The sequence below is a fragment of the Condylostylus longicornis genome, unplaced genomic scaffold, assembly GCF_029603195.1.
Source record: "Condylostylus longicornis isolate FDR11 unplaced genomic scaffold, ASM2960319v2 ptg000004l, whole genome shotgun sequence".
In the NCBI taxonomy this organism is placed as follows: domain Eukaryota; kingdom Metazoa; phylum Arthropoda; class Insecta; order Diptera; family Dolichopodidae; genus Condylostylus; species Condylostylus longicornis.
Window position 1 is genome coordinate 7,207,073 of NW_026577973.1, and position 16,727 is coordinate 7,223,799.

The following is a 16,727-nucleotide window of genomic DNA, read 5'->3' on the forward strand; positions in this document are numbered from 1 at the left end:
AACTAATTTAAATGTCATATTTTCCATACCTTATAATAATCAAATGTTAAACAAATTAATTTTGAAATTTTTCAAACAATTCCACACCTAATATTTAGTTTCAATTTAATTCAATTAATAATGCAATTATTTTATTTAATTTATTAATATTACTAATTGAAAACTAAAATAATTTTATATACTTTAATTCAAAAGTTCACAACCGCTGGCCTCGCCATAAGATAGTTACATATTATGCACATAGCCCAAGTAGTAATGAAAACCAACAAAATAATTTTCAAGTTTATCAAAATATCAACTCAATAAAATACATTATAATAAATAAATTACAAGTCCACCAGTATCTTAAGATAAAATAATCTATAAATACAAAAAAAAAAAGTCTGCTTATGCAGAATGCAAAGATCAATCAATAGATTAACAAAAGTTTTAATTTTAATTCACGACTTTTTACATAAAATATTTATTGGATTATATGGAATATATGATTTGAGTGACTGTACTACCCAAACCATAAGAGAAACGTGCTTCATTATTATAGGTATTTTTTTTATATTAAAAAAAACCGCGATTTGTTAAATTAAGTAATTAGTTGATAAAATAAAGGAATTTTCCAAACCATTCAAATATTAAAATCTATTTTGAGAATATAAAAAGTATAACAGTCTTATGGTTATTATAATCACGGGGATTACCTTGATTAAAAATTAATTTAAACGTGATACTATGTTTTCCTATTCTATCACGTACATATAGAAGTTTACAAGACCTACACAAAACTTGAACATGCCTAATGTAGGTACATAATATGAAGAATGAATATGGGAAAGACTTTATTAATATATACTCGTACTTTTGCTGTTTGCTTACTGTAAATTTACAATAAACTCATATCGGTTATATGCAGCGGTGAGAATATAAAAAACTTGAAATTTTGATCAATTATATTTCTTGTAAATGATTTCTTTTCTAGTTATTTAAAATTACTACAAAATTTTTTCACGGAAGTTTTTTAATTGGCTTATTCGGTTCTCAATAATAACCTTTCGAATTTCTTTAAGACAAAGAAAAAAACTTGATTCTCGAAATTAAAAGTACGTAAATTTAATTTTGCGTATATATATGTACGTATGTATGTTATACAATTATTTTTTTGTATGTCATTATTTAATTTAATTTTAAGTTTTACGCATGTTACATGACATTTTGCAAAAGTTCAATTTTGAATTTTTTTTTTTTCAACTCAATCAGAGTTTCCATTTATGGTGATCTATAAACGAACACAATTTTGAAAATTATCAAAAGTTAAAATCAACGTCAAATTATCACCGCTGCCTATATTATTATTTTCAATAATAATTGTCATAAAAAAATAATGCTGTGGTCAGAATATAACCGAAAAAAATGTGGATTTAAAAGCTCCTAATTAATTTGTTTTTATTAGTTTAGCGCAAGATTATGAAAATATTCTTCAGATATTTCGTGTAACCTTCAACAACTAAATATAATTTCCAAAATTGTGAAGCATTTAATTGAAAATTAACTTCTAGGAGTCTGATTATACAAAACGTGAATAATAACTTTCAAAATATTCCGTTAATTATTTACAAAAATTGACCTCTGATATAAATTCGATTTCCGAGCCCTGATGTTTTCAAAAAGTTTATTAGTTGATTAATTCAGTTCTTTAACTGCCAAAATAATATCGGAATTCCAAGAAAACCCGTTTTTTCTCATTATTTCGTTAATCTAAATTTTGGAAGAAAAATGCAAATTTTGCCCGTAAAAACGATTTGATGTGATGAAATATACTCTTAAAGTTGATAAATCCGTAATATGGCTGTAATAAACTTGTTTATAAATTTTGGTTAAATATTCATTTAGCCGAAATTAAGATACACTCATGCAGACAGTGGCATATACATTAAGAGATAAACAGACAGAGAGGTAGAGAGACAGCTTTTTAAAACCAGTTTATGAACGTTGCCATAGAAAAATAAATTTGTGTTAAAAACTCGATATTAATTTAACACTTGTCATTTTCACAATACCTCGCTCATTGTGTGCAAAGCGATCGGTAAAAATTAAATTATTTTTTATTATGTTTTTTGTTTTTTAACATTAATTTTGCCGGGGAATTGCATTGTATGAACATTAAGTATTTTATTTATAATTCAATAATTTATAATTATTATGCTCCACTCAAAGAATTCTGAAATGCAAAAATGATTGTATTAAATGAACGGTAATTTGTATATATGAAACTCATAATTTTCTTACTATATGTAAAGTAATTTCGAAATTTTCAATTTGTAAACAATTTGTGCTGTTCTATTAAACTTTCATATAAAATATATTATTATACAAATTCCATACTAATGTATACATATATAAGTGTCCTTAATTATTTCCTTTGAATTTTGAATATATACGTGATAAATTCAATACAAATCTAAGAGTATATTTTTTTTTATTCTTCATGTTCGAGAGTGATTTTTCGAAAATATAAAATTTTTACAATCACTTTTAAGCTATTAAAAATTTTTAATGTTCATCTCATCTATAATTTTGTTGTTATACTCTAGAATATTCATTGATATTAACTATTTGCTAATATTTTGATAAATTTTAAGAAATTAAAGTTGTAAAAATTTAGTCACTAATCACTCTGTTCATTAGAAATATAAATTAAATTTTAAATTGTAAAATTTATTTTTCGAAAAAATCATAACTCGTATAAAAGTTTTAAGAAAAATTTAGAGATATTACATTTGAAATATCTTGTTTTGTTACAGATTGTTATTTAGTTTGTTATAGAATACAACATTGCTCTTGGAATTTTAGTTCCAAACCATGGAAAATACAAATTATACAAAATTTTGAAATATCTTAAAAGTAAATTATATTTCGCAGCTTTTCCATTTTTTTTAGCAAGTTTAAGAAAAAAATGTGGTAAATTAAATTAGTTTAATTAATAAATAAGTCATAAGATATGTTTTATTTTAAAGTATTCTTATTGGGTTTTATTAGGATCTTTATATTGGCCATTTAAATATAATTAAATTTTATGAGAGCAATTTTACTTTTTTTCTACTTGCTGCAAAATTTCATTTAATTTTTATTATGAGACAATTAAATTTTTTCTAACAATTAATTTCATCCTACAATTTCCGATTTTTTTATATAGACCAAGTTTTTGTATTCAACCAAAATTATTATAAGTAAAATTAAAAAATTTGGTATTTTGTATCTAAAATTATAAAATTGGTATACTGAAAATTTTTAATATGTTTTTTTAAGAAAAAACTTTGAAATTTCTAGTTTTCAAATTTGCAAGTTATAGCATTCCATACAATAAATGAAGTAGTTTAGCATTACTACCTAAGCTTACTATGTTATCCCAAATATGTACAGATCATACCTCAGCGAAGAAATACCTCAAAATTGCGAAATACTAAAAACTAAGATATAAAAATAGTGTTTATTGAAAATAAATAATAGAAATTTCAAACATATAAAAAAATCTAATTTTTTATCAAATAACATGTTAGTATCAATAAAGTTTAGTATAACAGATTAGTTTATGCAAAATAATTTTTTATTATGTCGCCTTGGGATAACATTACGATAACCAGGAATATGACAAAAATTAAATAACGTTTTCGTTTATATTGCTTTAAGATAATTTTTAGGTTTTACTTTTATTATAGCTATACCCAATCTTTCTTGTGATTGATATGACGAGAGCCACCAATACAAAATTTAATATGACCATCAAGTATTAATTTAAAACTGTTACTTATTTTTCAGTCAGTAGAGCTCACTTTATGTAAGTGACAATTTGTAAAAAAAAATTTAACATAAAAAAAATTTGCTTTCCTTTCTTTTATCATAAATTCCCATTATTTGAATTATAATAATACAAAGTAAGTGAAATCAGTATTCATACATATGGTTGTAGATCAAAATATTATAAAATTAATAAAAAATAAAAGGTAAATAGTAAAAAGTGAGCATAAAAAAGTGTGAGTTTTTTTAATGAAAAATAATGTTTTAACAATTTTGTTACAAAGCAGTTTCTAAATTAAAACGCCTTCGTATATCAAATTGCTGTAAAAAGCATAAATTATTTGATTATATTACCATAAAATCAATTGATTTAACTGAATATTTACAAAACACCATAATATGGAAACTCATATTTTTTAATATTTTTAATTAAATTCAAGATTAGGTACAGTGTGAATATCATAGAGAATACATAAATATTTTTAATAATTATGGAATAACAAACTTTATTGTAATTTATCAGTTTTTTCATATCCATGTTGGTATTTTGTCATTTGTAAAAATATGAGTTTAAAATATGGGTTTAAGAAAAAAAGGTGTGACCATTTTTTATTTTAAATATTAAAAAAGTTACATCCAAAAATAAGCAATATTATAACATTCCCACATTAAATTAAATATAAAAAAATATTTTTTACAAATAAGAATTAAATTTCGGATATGCATTTTGCATTTAATTTGATTTTTTTGAAATTATTGAAAGTATACATTTAAAAGTTTTTTATGTTGTTAAAAAACAGATTCTCATATTTGAAGCACTTCATTCAGCTAATTCTTATTCATCGTATTCTGTTGAATGAGTGACTGTATGTATGGTGCATATGAATTTCCTGAATCAAACACCACTTTTTGATATTTTGATGCTTTGTCGTATCTGATACAGTTCGCCGGATTTAGATATTTATACAAGAAAAAATTAAATTTATGTTGGTAAAAAGCATTTTGGCATTGAAAAAATACGCATTCACAGGGCCTTTGTGATACTTTATACAGTAAATCCCAGTATATCTACAACATATTCAAAAAATTTACTCAAAAATTAAACAATTTATCTATACAATTAAATACTATCTCTCTTGTCTCAGCTTTTAATACTCACGTAACAATTTTGAAATTAATCGAAAATAACAAAAGTTAAACAAATCAATTGAAAATAATTTCTTAATTTGTGATATACCATGATGTTATCAATTTCTTCTGAGTGTTTAACAATGTTAAGTAGATGGCAAAATATTTTCAATTTGGAAATATCAAGCATCTAATCAGGCCTCATTATAACATTAAATTACACGGTGATAGTCGAATAAAATCAACATGAAATGAAAGTTCAATTATTGTGCAAAGATTCAACCATAGAAGAAAAAAAATCGTAATTCAAACCGTGATAAAAAAATTGAATTCAATTGAAATGTACAAATAAAAAGAAATAAAATAATAAAAGTTAGTTACAGGAAAAAATTAAATTAATTTTACAAAACGAAGTGAAGAAAACGTTAACGTTACTGCCTCAATTTTTCTAATTCTTTTTAAATTGAAATCTTGTTATGGTGTTAAAATCACTTACAAAACTTTACTATTAATTGATTTAAATTCCTTAATTAATTTATTTATTTTGTTTTTATCAACAAAAAAAATAAAAATTTTTAAGAAAAATTTTTTATCGCACAATAAACAAAAGTGAAAATTAAAAATTAATTTTTATTTCATTTGGTTTGAATTGTGGATTTCTATAAAAATTTGTTTCGAAACTCTTTAATAATATTTTTATTAAATCATTAATTTTCTTGCTTAATATTTATATACAAAATGCATAACTATAATTATAATTTTTTAAATACAATATATATTTATTTTTTGCAAAAATTTTTACAATACAAATGGGATTACAAGATTTTATGAGTAGATTTATCTGATCGAGTACAAAATCGCAAGCAAAACATAATTTTTGTAATACACAAATATTTTTAAATCAGTTTTAACCCCATTGAATCGACCCGCAATTAAATTTTGTTAATATATCAATGAAAAATGAAGTTTAATATGCTATTTGACTTGAATAGTTCTAAATATAAAAACGTATGAGAAATAAATTGACCTAAAGTCGGCACATAAGCGGACTTAATGGGAATGAACACAAAAGTTTTAAAACTTTACAAAGAACTACTTTTTACTAAGAATACATTTTTGCATTAAGTTTCGATTTCAAAATTTAAAATAACTTTCGAGCTTGTAGACTAAAGTAAAGTGAAGTGGTTTCCAATCTTACTTTTATTTTATAACTTGTTTTTGGAATAAAATTTGAAGCAGTTGTTTTAATTTAAAAGTTAAATATCATTCCATATAATTCTTATATATTTGAAGAATAAAAGTTTTTTACAATACTTAAATAATAAATTTCAATCAATGAGTTTTTATTAATTACTCTAAATATTTGATTATTTTATTTTGCAACATAAATCTTATACAAGAAAAAAATTAAAAAAAAAAACATAACATAAAAATTTGATTTATAAAAATTAAAAGTAAATAAATATTAAATGCATTAAATTAATCTCAAAATTGACTATTAAATATTTTAGAATAAAAAAATAATTATAAAATCATTAATATTCGATTTTTGCAATATTGAATTTTAAAGTTCTTTATAATTAAAATCGTATAAAATTGACTTTATAATTTGTGAACAGTTGCGAGTGTACTTTGATGACGGCAGTCTTTACAAAATTAATTTATTATTAAAATTATTGGAAAAAAAAAATCAATGCAATTTTATGAAAAAGTGTGCCAACAAAATAAAAATTCTATATATAGTAAGTAAATAGCCCCATAACGCTATCAACTTTGGCATTTGATCCAAAGTATTTAAATTGTTTAATTGTTAGTGCTGCAAGTTATATTGTAAGTAAAAAACAGAAATGAAGTAAACTTTTATTAAACTAAATAAGTCTTGCGTCAAATTTAATACGTGACCATTTTTTAAAATATAATTAATAAATAATCAAGTTATGAATTTTTATAATATCCCAACGAACCAAACTTAGACTCTTAGTGCATATATTTATATTAAATTTTTGTTATAAAATTCGATTAACCGAATTCTTTGTTATCTATTTAAAGTTTCCTGAAAAAAAAGATTATAAATTTTAGAAAATCCTTGTAATATACATGTATTTTACTGATAAATTTCTAAATAAAATAACAGTGCTGTGTGACAGCAAAAGTAAAAAGGATTTAGCAAAAATAAAATCAACTTCATAATGACAATATAATACAGTAATGATGACATAATGACGGTGAATAAATTCTACCTTTATACCACTTATGCCACAATGATTCCATTTTCCATATTTACTTTTGAATATAAAATATAATTTGCGTTATAGTTCAACAAAAAATATTAATATTGCGTAAAATCTAATATCTTCCAATGCAAAATGTATAGGAAAGAAATAAATAAAATATCATAAAGTTAAGAGGGCATAACAAACCAAACCAAAATACTTAAGCCTAACGATAAAATTTTAAATTTAAAAAATGTTCGAATTAAATTCTCAAATTTTGAAATAGGAAAAAAAAATAAATCATGCTGAAATAATATAAGTAAAAGTAAACGCATTTTTAAAATTAGTTACGTAACTAAAACATAAGAAGAAAGTTATGACGCATTCGTTTTAAAAGTTAACACTGCAAAAATATTTTTATATACAAAAATTACCACATTAAAATCAAATAATCAAAAATACACAAAAAAATGCCGGCTATAATTATTTTAATTATAATATCAAAAATATTTAAAATAAACGCACTCAATTTTTTTTTTTAAATTTTAACAAAGCAAGAAAATATAACACAATACACCATTTTTATAAACTATTAAAATAAATTGAACTAATTATAACAGAAAACGTGTAAATAATCCTAGTAGATCGCTTAATAAACGCTAATTTTTCATTCCTTCATACATATAATTATTAATAGTGTACATTACACTGAAATTACAGCACAATATCAAAATTAAAAAAGAAAAAAAAATTTTTTTTTGTTTGTACAACGAGTTTTTCTTAAGTAGATTCATTTCACCAAAAAAAAACAAAAACCAAATGTTTGTAAATTAATTGGAGCATAAAAATAAGACGAGAATAAGAAAAAACGAACAAAAATAAAACGAAAAATATACATTAGGTTCCTTAATCGATATTACACCACATTTAAATTACATCATACCATCGTACGTGTGTATATATGCAAATAAGTGTGTAATTTGAAAAAAAAAAATTTTAATGCCACTAAACTAATCTGGCCTCGCCTGTCTTCACATTTTAATTTTTACCATTTTTTTGCCCCGTTATCTCTAAGAGCCTTTTATTTTTTTCAACATTAAATTTATATAAAAAATATTTTACCTGTATATCCTAAAAAACACAATCTAAAAAGGTAAAAGAAAAATGTTACATACATTAAATGTGCATAAGTAAATACAAAACGCACGTAAAATGTGTGTGCGCAGAAGGAAACTACATTATGTAAAAGAATTGAAAATGGATTTCAAGTTTAAAATTGAAAGTTATATACACTACATAGAGTCCGGTTTTTCAATTTCATAATATAATTAAGTCCAATGACAGACAGAGTTCATCCGTTTTCAATCACCTTGTTTCAAGTTAAAGAATTCAAGGTGATTTATAATTGAAACGCACACAATATCTGATATTTTTGTCTCTATATCTCTCTCTTTTTTTCTGCTATACATTTCTCGAATGTCACATCTGTTATAATATGCTATACTTATGTATAACAGATAAAATTTAATATCGTATATAATTATTAAATTTATTATAATTATATTTTAATCTTAAAAAAAAATCATGAATTTTTCCAAACTCTTATACACTATGTTAAAATGTGGATAAAGGAAAAATTTTAAGATAAATAAAAGGAAAAAAAAATAAAAAGAGTTTTCAACTCAACTGGTTTAAAAAATAAATTCAAAATCAAAATGAGCAAAAGACATTTTAAATGTTTAATGAATTAAATAAAATCTTTACAGATGCAACTTTAAATCTATCATACTTCACTATTGCTATTAAAAAGAGTTTTTGAGGAATAGGACTTGTTTGTTTGCTTGTTTGTTTATTTGTTTTTTTTCTTTGTTTTTTAATTTCTGTATTTGATGTGCATAATTTATCACGATTTATAGCAATTCGTTATTAAGACAGTATATTTATAAATAAAAGTGTATATAATAACAGTAGCTATTGTCTTGATAATAAATGTTATTTTGATTTAATTGGAGTTGAAAATCTTTTTTTTGCTTTTTGTGGTTTTACGGTTTGAAAATAAACTGAATAACCTCTAAATAAATGAAATAAGAAAAGAAACAAGTTATTATTTACACTTAGTAAATGTACAATTAATTTCGGACCAAAACAAAGGTTTATAAAGTATTACATTTCTCTTGATTTTATTACATTTCGCTTTTCTTAACAGTTTTCTTTTAATTAAATTATTATTACGAATAATACACGAAAATTACATTATGGAATTAATAATAATTGCATATTATTAGGATAAGAATTAGAATTAAACGAATCGTTCACAAAATTAATTACATACAAGAAAATACGACAAGAAAAATAATCACATTTTTCTTAACTTATCAAAATATAAAGAAAAATTATTATATTACGAGACATATACAGTTGCTTTTTAACTTTTACAGAGATTTGAGAAAAAATACAGTTTCGATATAGAAAGTATATATGAAATGAAAATTCAAGAGGTCATCCACTTGTGGGGAAGTGGAATAAACTAACTAACTTAAAATCTTAGATGTCCACAACTTAACGTCTAAAAGAAAAATAATGGCTTTTATATAACGTCTAATTTTTACGGCTATTTCGTTTCGAAGTGGCCTATATATTACTATAGTCCATACTGTTTCGCATTGGAAAACGCTAAACAAATGTATTTTGTTTTGGAAATTTAAAAAATATTTTTGCATTTGATTTAATTAGAAATTGTCCAAAACCAGGAATATTTTTAGCTCTGAGAGGGCATAACTTTTGCAACGGTCAGATTGATGGGTGCTTGATAAAAATTCTTTTCAGAAGAATAAGTTTCTCGTACAGATACATTTGCATTTAATTTTAGATTCATTAAACAGACGCCTCAACGAATAAAGAAGTAAGAAACGGATAGACAGAGTAAAGGTAATAAGCACATTTTTTTTTTTAAATTTTATTGAAAATGTAGTAAAAACAGTTCTGTGAGTCATTTTGCCTCAAAATATGTCCATCTGTTATTATGATTTGATATTGAAAGTGTAAAATTTTTATGCTTTTATTTACACACATACATATATATCAATTTTCCTTCCGGAATCACTGAAAACATCATTATTAGTGCAATTATAAGTAAATGAAAATCAGAAAAATTGTTGCATCTTATAAAGTAATTTATGCTTTACCTTATCAATTGAACAGGAAAACTCAATCTAAAATTCTAACATGACGTAAATGGTTTAAATAAAAAGATGAGTAAATTCAATGAACCAATTTACATGAAAACGCTCAAAATAAAATTTTAACCGCAATGAGGAAGCTTTTGTTTTAATAAAACGGGAAGTTCAATTAATTATTTGGTTATCCATAATAAAAAAATTTTATAAAATGGGACAGGAAAATTATCAAAAAAAAACTAATTAGTGACAAATAAAAATTAGTTTTCACTTTTAATATTTTCATTCCTCATTTACTCACTTTTAAGAATTATTTGTTAAACAATTTGAATTCTATTGAATAAATTTTTTAATAAACGCTATTACTGCTTTTCATTCTATATACACAATGAGAAAAATACAACAATAGTCAAAGATGTTATGCAATAAAAATTAAATTAATATTATGCTAACAAAAATATTTTGTCATAATATGCCAACAATGCCATTGTTCAATTGTTACAACACTAGATTACTTAATCTTAAAATAAAAAAAGAAGTGTATACAGAGGGATCTGAAAGAGTGTATATAGAGAATCGCCTAAAAATAAACATGCCATTGACCGTAACCTTTTGCTCTTTTTTTGAAAAAAAGTTGTTGAATGAAAAATGATTTAAAGCATGATGCTATAATTGGCTGGTATTTTGCAAAAAAAAACAGTAAAAAAATAATTTTTTAACGTTTTATAAAATTATAACTTATTATTGTTGTTACTGTCAGTATTACATACAGTAAATAAAGTATTGGAATGGTACTAAATTTTCGAGTAAATAAGTCGAATATTCAATAAGAAGGCATGCTAGATAGAAAAACAATTATTTTCCAAAAAATCTGTGTATCATCATTGTATCTCGATTTTGGTACTGCAATTTCATTTAATTATTCAATTTTAAAAGAAATTGTTGTCTGAATTTATTTTGAAGATGTGATAAAGAGATCAATTAACTGCAAATTGAGAAATCAGGTTTTAACAACTTGACTTTTATTATATTGACCATATTTAAATTTTCGAACATAATCTAAAGAAATAATCAACATAATTTCTTGCAATTTGATAATTTAAATCTGTTTACCAACGAAACTAGCCCATCTTTTCAAAAAAAACACTTTACAGAAAGTCTCATGAACTAAATTAACGTTTTCGGAAACATTTTAAATTGAAGTTTAATATAGTTTACTGGAAATTTGAAATAAATGTCTAAAGGGCTTTTTTATAATCTTCTGCAACACATTCGCTTAATTGTAATCAAATTTTTGAATTTATATTATTCACAAAATACATAATGCGATCGATCATGTGCTGATCTCATCAGATTTATGTTATTATGGCATTATTATCCATTTTTTACAAGAAAATGAGTTCGCATTTTTAATACCTATATGCTTTATATAAAAATTTTCCAGTTTTTGAAACAAACGTTTTCCATAGTACAAAAATATACTAAAGGTAATATTGAATAACATATTTGTAAGACAGTATCTATTCAAAATATTTATAAAATTTAAAATAATTAAATTCACCATATTTTATTCTTTATGCATAATATATAATAGCTAGTGGATAATAATAATTAATAAAATAAAAATTCAAATAAAATTTTGCGTTATATTGGGCGTAATAACAAAAATAAATCAGGAACTAGTTAAAACTCAACTAAACTCAAAAAAAAAAAATAAAAAATTAACTAAATTTCTTTATTACGTTATTGTATTATACGGTTAATAAATTATTTATTAGAAAAAAATAATGTTAAAAAATAAGAAACAAAAAAATTTTACACTTTTTCTTTTTATATTTTTAGAGCTCTAGCACAACAAGAAAACAAAAACCAAAATAAAAATTCAAATGTTCCTTCAAGCGAAAAATCACAAACTGGTTGAATAATTTAATCAATGGCCATATTATTTATCAATGTAATCAATTTTATTAGGCTACTACCAGTATACCGTTTTATTGAAATTAGAAAACCCTATAAAATAGTTAAAATACACACCTAATATTCATAATAATTATTATTTGATTTTAATGTATGAATATAATTTATTAAGTATTTAAAATTTTAATTTCAATATTATGTTATTATAGATTTTGTTATTGATTTTTATTTCATAATTACATTTTTTACATATTATACGATATTTAACAATGAAACAGAATTTAATTTAACGTAAACGTTCCTTTTTTGACGTAATCATTTAAAGTGAAGGTAAAGTTTGACTTGAAATAACAAAGTGGCATAGATATAAATGAACTATTAAATTTGAATAATTCACATTAAAGAACGAACTTGAAAAAGATATTTATATAAAAAAAATTATTCACAAACTGTTAAAGATTTAGATTTTTAGAACTCGCTATCTAAGAGCGAAGAGTTATTTTGCTACAGTGAAAAAATGTAGTCAAAAATAGTTATACAAAATATTCATTTCGCATACGATTGTTGACTTCCATATTGTAAAAACTACGTTAACTTCAACAAAGTATCGCCCAAGTATATTATGTTTATGTAGATATTCGACAAAACTTTCAATTCCGATAATGAAAAATTAAAAAAAAAATCTCGATTAATGAATTTGATTATTACATATGATTTTGGCAATTCAAATTCGTTCCATGGACGTTAAGCCCTTCAGGGAGCGGAGGAGTGGACTGATCTCATTGAGTCTTCCAGACTTGAGGCTGGTTGCTGAAATACTCACTGAACATTGCCCCTCCTCGGTCCACCCAAAAAGAATGAGCAAGATGGAAAGTTCACTATGTCATCTCTGCTTGGAATGAGGAGGCCGAGCATCAACTGCGCAAGTTGAAGATCGTATCCCAATTAAGGCTGGGGTACCTCTGGACGGGTTTAAGACCTTTCAAATATCCTGCGACTTCCAGCAGACGTAGATTGCTCAGGGGCTTAGAAGTAGTGTCCATATAAGTGAATTGCAAATCACAAAAGATCTGATGTATATATAAATATATGTATATATATATATATTTATCTGTTACTTAAAACTAAAAAAATAATAATCCAATTAAATAAAATTTAATAAGCAATTTGAAACTATATTCAACCAAATAATTTTTGCTACTCCTTTAAAACTGAGTGTACACACATAATATGCGTGAGACATAAATACATACATACATACAACTATGACATAAGTATATAGATACTCATTTTCTCAATACTGTTCAAATTTATTATGATCGATGACCATTGGTCGATTGAAAAAACAAAAAAAACATGCATACCAATGATAATCTAATGATTACCATAAACCACATCTTATTTACATACATACATGCGAATTTTTTATAATATTGCATAATATTGAATTAAATTACATACATAAATTAAACACAAATCTTAACGTACATATTATATAGAAAATCGAATTATTTCAATTGTTATAATAATAAAATTTACAAAAAATTATGAAATAGAATTGTTAAAAATAGAAAATAATAGAAAAAATTGTAATTTGAAATATTTTCACACTCGTTAAGTTATTTTCCTTGTTTAGTTGATTATCAAATATAGGAAAATTGATATAAATTTTCTTTTCAACAACAGCAATATTCATTTAAGGATATACATACATACATACATATATGAAAATAAAAAATTCAATTATGCTGCAAATTCCACATTATCATTATGTATGATGTTCCAACAATATTGTAGAGTTAACAGAGGGTGTAATTAACAGAATTTTATACATTTTTTTGTTTAACATTGCATTCGTGAATATGAAGAGGAGAAAAAGTATTCTCATTTGTATTATACCTGAATGAATATTGTTATATTGTTGTTATTATGAACTATTTTACCTCATTAAATTATGGAATGACAAAATGTTTCACAAGATTTATTTAACACCTATTGAATACTCTATAAAATACTCAAAACATATAAATTTATATACCGAATAAATATTGAGAGAAAAGAAAAACAATTTAAAAATTAACAAAGAAGAATAAAATTTCAAAATTAATGAGTTTTTCCGTTTAAAAAGAAAAGTTAATATTTGATGCATTTCATTTTTCCTTTTACAAAAAAAAAGAAAATTTTCATCTATTATTTCGAAATGCTTTAATGCGGAACTAACGATGAATGCGGTTTGAGGGATCATTAATAATTTTTCTATATATACATTTTTATTAAACCTTCTTTTTTTCTTTGTCTCTTGTCTGTCACGATTCATGCGAACATCTTGTTAAACTTTTATAATTACAAATCTCTTATAAAATTTCAAATATTTTTTTATTTGTTTTAAATTTATTAGACTGCACCTTTCGTATAAACATAAATATTTATAAGAAACAAGTAGATAATTATGTGTGAAGTGATTTTAAGATAATTTGTAAGTATGAAGTTGATTTATGATAGGGTAATTTTTATATAGATGTACGAATTTAGGAATATTTAAGAGAAAACGCGTAAAATCAACATATTTCTGGATTTTTGTTTTACATTTTTGTCATTATTATTTAATTATGCTTACATACACATATAAATTATCTACAAAATATATAGATTCAATTATTATTATTTATAGTCCATAGAATGTATTTTTCACACACATAAATAAATTTTAAGATATTTACATTTCATTGTTAATGACATTTTCCAAAAAATTATATAAGATTGCGGATATTTTAATAACATTTCTAACTTAATTTAGTTACATAAGATTAAGGCATTTGTTTTGCCTTATAATATGAATGTATAACTGTTATACAAAACATAATTTTTATTTTAAACATGTGTATGTTAAAAATAAAAATTGTATCTTGAGAGTCTTTTGTAAATCTTATTAAATTTTCAAATTGAAACAATACGGTTTAAATATTCAGACCGTATAGAATTTTAATTCGATTCAAGCGATTTATAGCTAATTTTAATGATAATAAACAACAAATCATTTCACCTAAAGATGGAAGGTATAGAAGATATCATAGTGTACGTTCCTTTTGAGCTAATACAATATTTCGGGGAAATAATACTCTTAACTTTTTCTATACATACTTAAAAAAGTCGTCGGCAAGATTGCGATCAGTATTCCACTCATAAATTAGTTAAAAATCATTTTATATATACTTTAACTTAAGATGCTTAAAAAAACCTGGAAAAGTTCATGGCACAATTTCATATAGGAACCATAGCTTTGAGACCAAACTCAGCTCACCAAATCCTTCAAATATGTTAAATATTAAGCGAAATTCAAGTAATACTTACTTTTGTTATGTTGCGATACTTTTGTTTATTAAATTTCGGGAAATCAATCCTATATGACGCCCAAAGACGTCAACCTAAAAGAATCAAATTGTTTTATGAGCAATGTGTTTTATTGAAAAAATATGGGGAAAATTGTATATAGAAAATTTACAGAATAATTTCTATATAGAGGCCATTTAATGTTTATTCCGGACCCGTACAACGCAGGTCACAGCTACTTCTCATATATTAGAAAGAAAATGATGTATCTTTAGCATTAATTATTTGATAAGAAAATTTAAAAATCACTGATTTTAACTGGAAAAATTTTTTATTATTTTAATTAATTTTTTTGTAATTATAATTATTTAATGTTGTCCATCAATGTATATTATGAACTTTTTAAAAAATAACCCATACTTTTGCAATTTTTCAATTTGTATCATTGAAAAAAATCTGCTAGTTTATTTGATTTCAAAATCCAATGAAAAATTCGTGACAAGATAATAAAGATATTTTGGACCATAATATAAAATATCTACAATAGCAGCCACCTATAACATTATGTATAGTGAACTTTCTTTTGAAATTTGTTCAAAAACGTTATTCTTTATATTTTTTACGCATATTGTTGTGTAAAACATTTTCATTTTAATTGATTTCATAAAAATGATAACGCCTTGAATAACGTACATATATTGCACGCATTTACTTATGGTATTACAATTTTCCAAATTAAAACAGGGTCATGTCATAATTTAATCTTATTATAATTACATTTTGATAACTCAAAAAGAGCAATCTCTTTATTTGTTTGTGCTCATTAGGCCTACACCATAAATATATAATTACAAATTTTATATATGTATTTATTTGTTAACTTGATTTCTTGAGGAATATATTAATATATCGGGTGTACTTAGTGGAAAGTATTGTATTTCTCACTTGTACAATCAAAGAAAATAAAAACCATATTGAAATTAATTGATCACGTTCGAAATTTATATTTTTTTTTCATACATGTATAATAGTTTCTTTATTTTCTTAATACCCCCTTTAAATAATAATAATTATGTTACAGAATAAGACAAAAGTTGTCACCTTGATCTGTATTTATTTTAGTGCTTACACATTAATTATTTTGATTCTTTTTATATAAAATGCAACAATAACC

The 16,727-nt window shown here is 23.4% G+C and overlaps 2 protein-coding genes across 2 annotated transcripts in view; both read left to right on the forward strand.

Annotated features, from left to right (window-relative positions):
* The window catches only part of LOC129612737 (peroxidase), a 75,675-nt gene extending 63,448 nt beyond the window's left edge, over positions 1-12,227 (forward strand). The window contains exon 12 of the mRNA XM_055526498.1: positions 12,149-12,227. Within this exon, the coding sequence (XP_055382473.1) occupies positions 12,149-12,227 (79 nt within the window). The remainder of the gene's footprint in view (positions 1-12,148) is intronic.
* The window catches only part of LOC129610367 (peroxidase-like), an 87,475-nt gene that overhangs the window by 24,146 nt on the left and 46,602 nt on the right, over positions 1-16,727 (forward strand). The window lies entirely within an intron of this gene.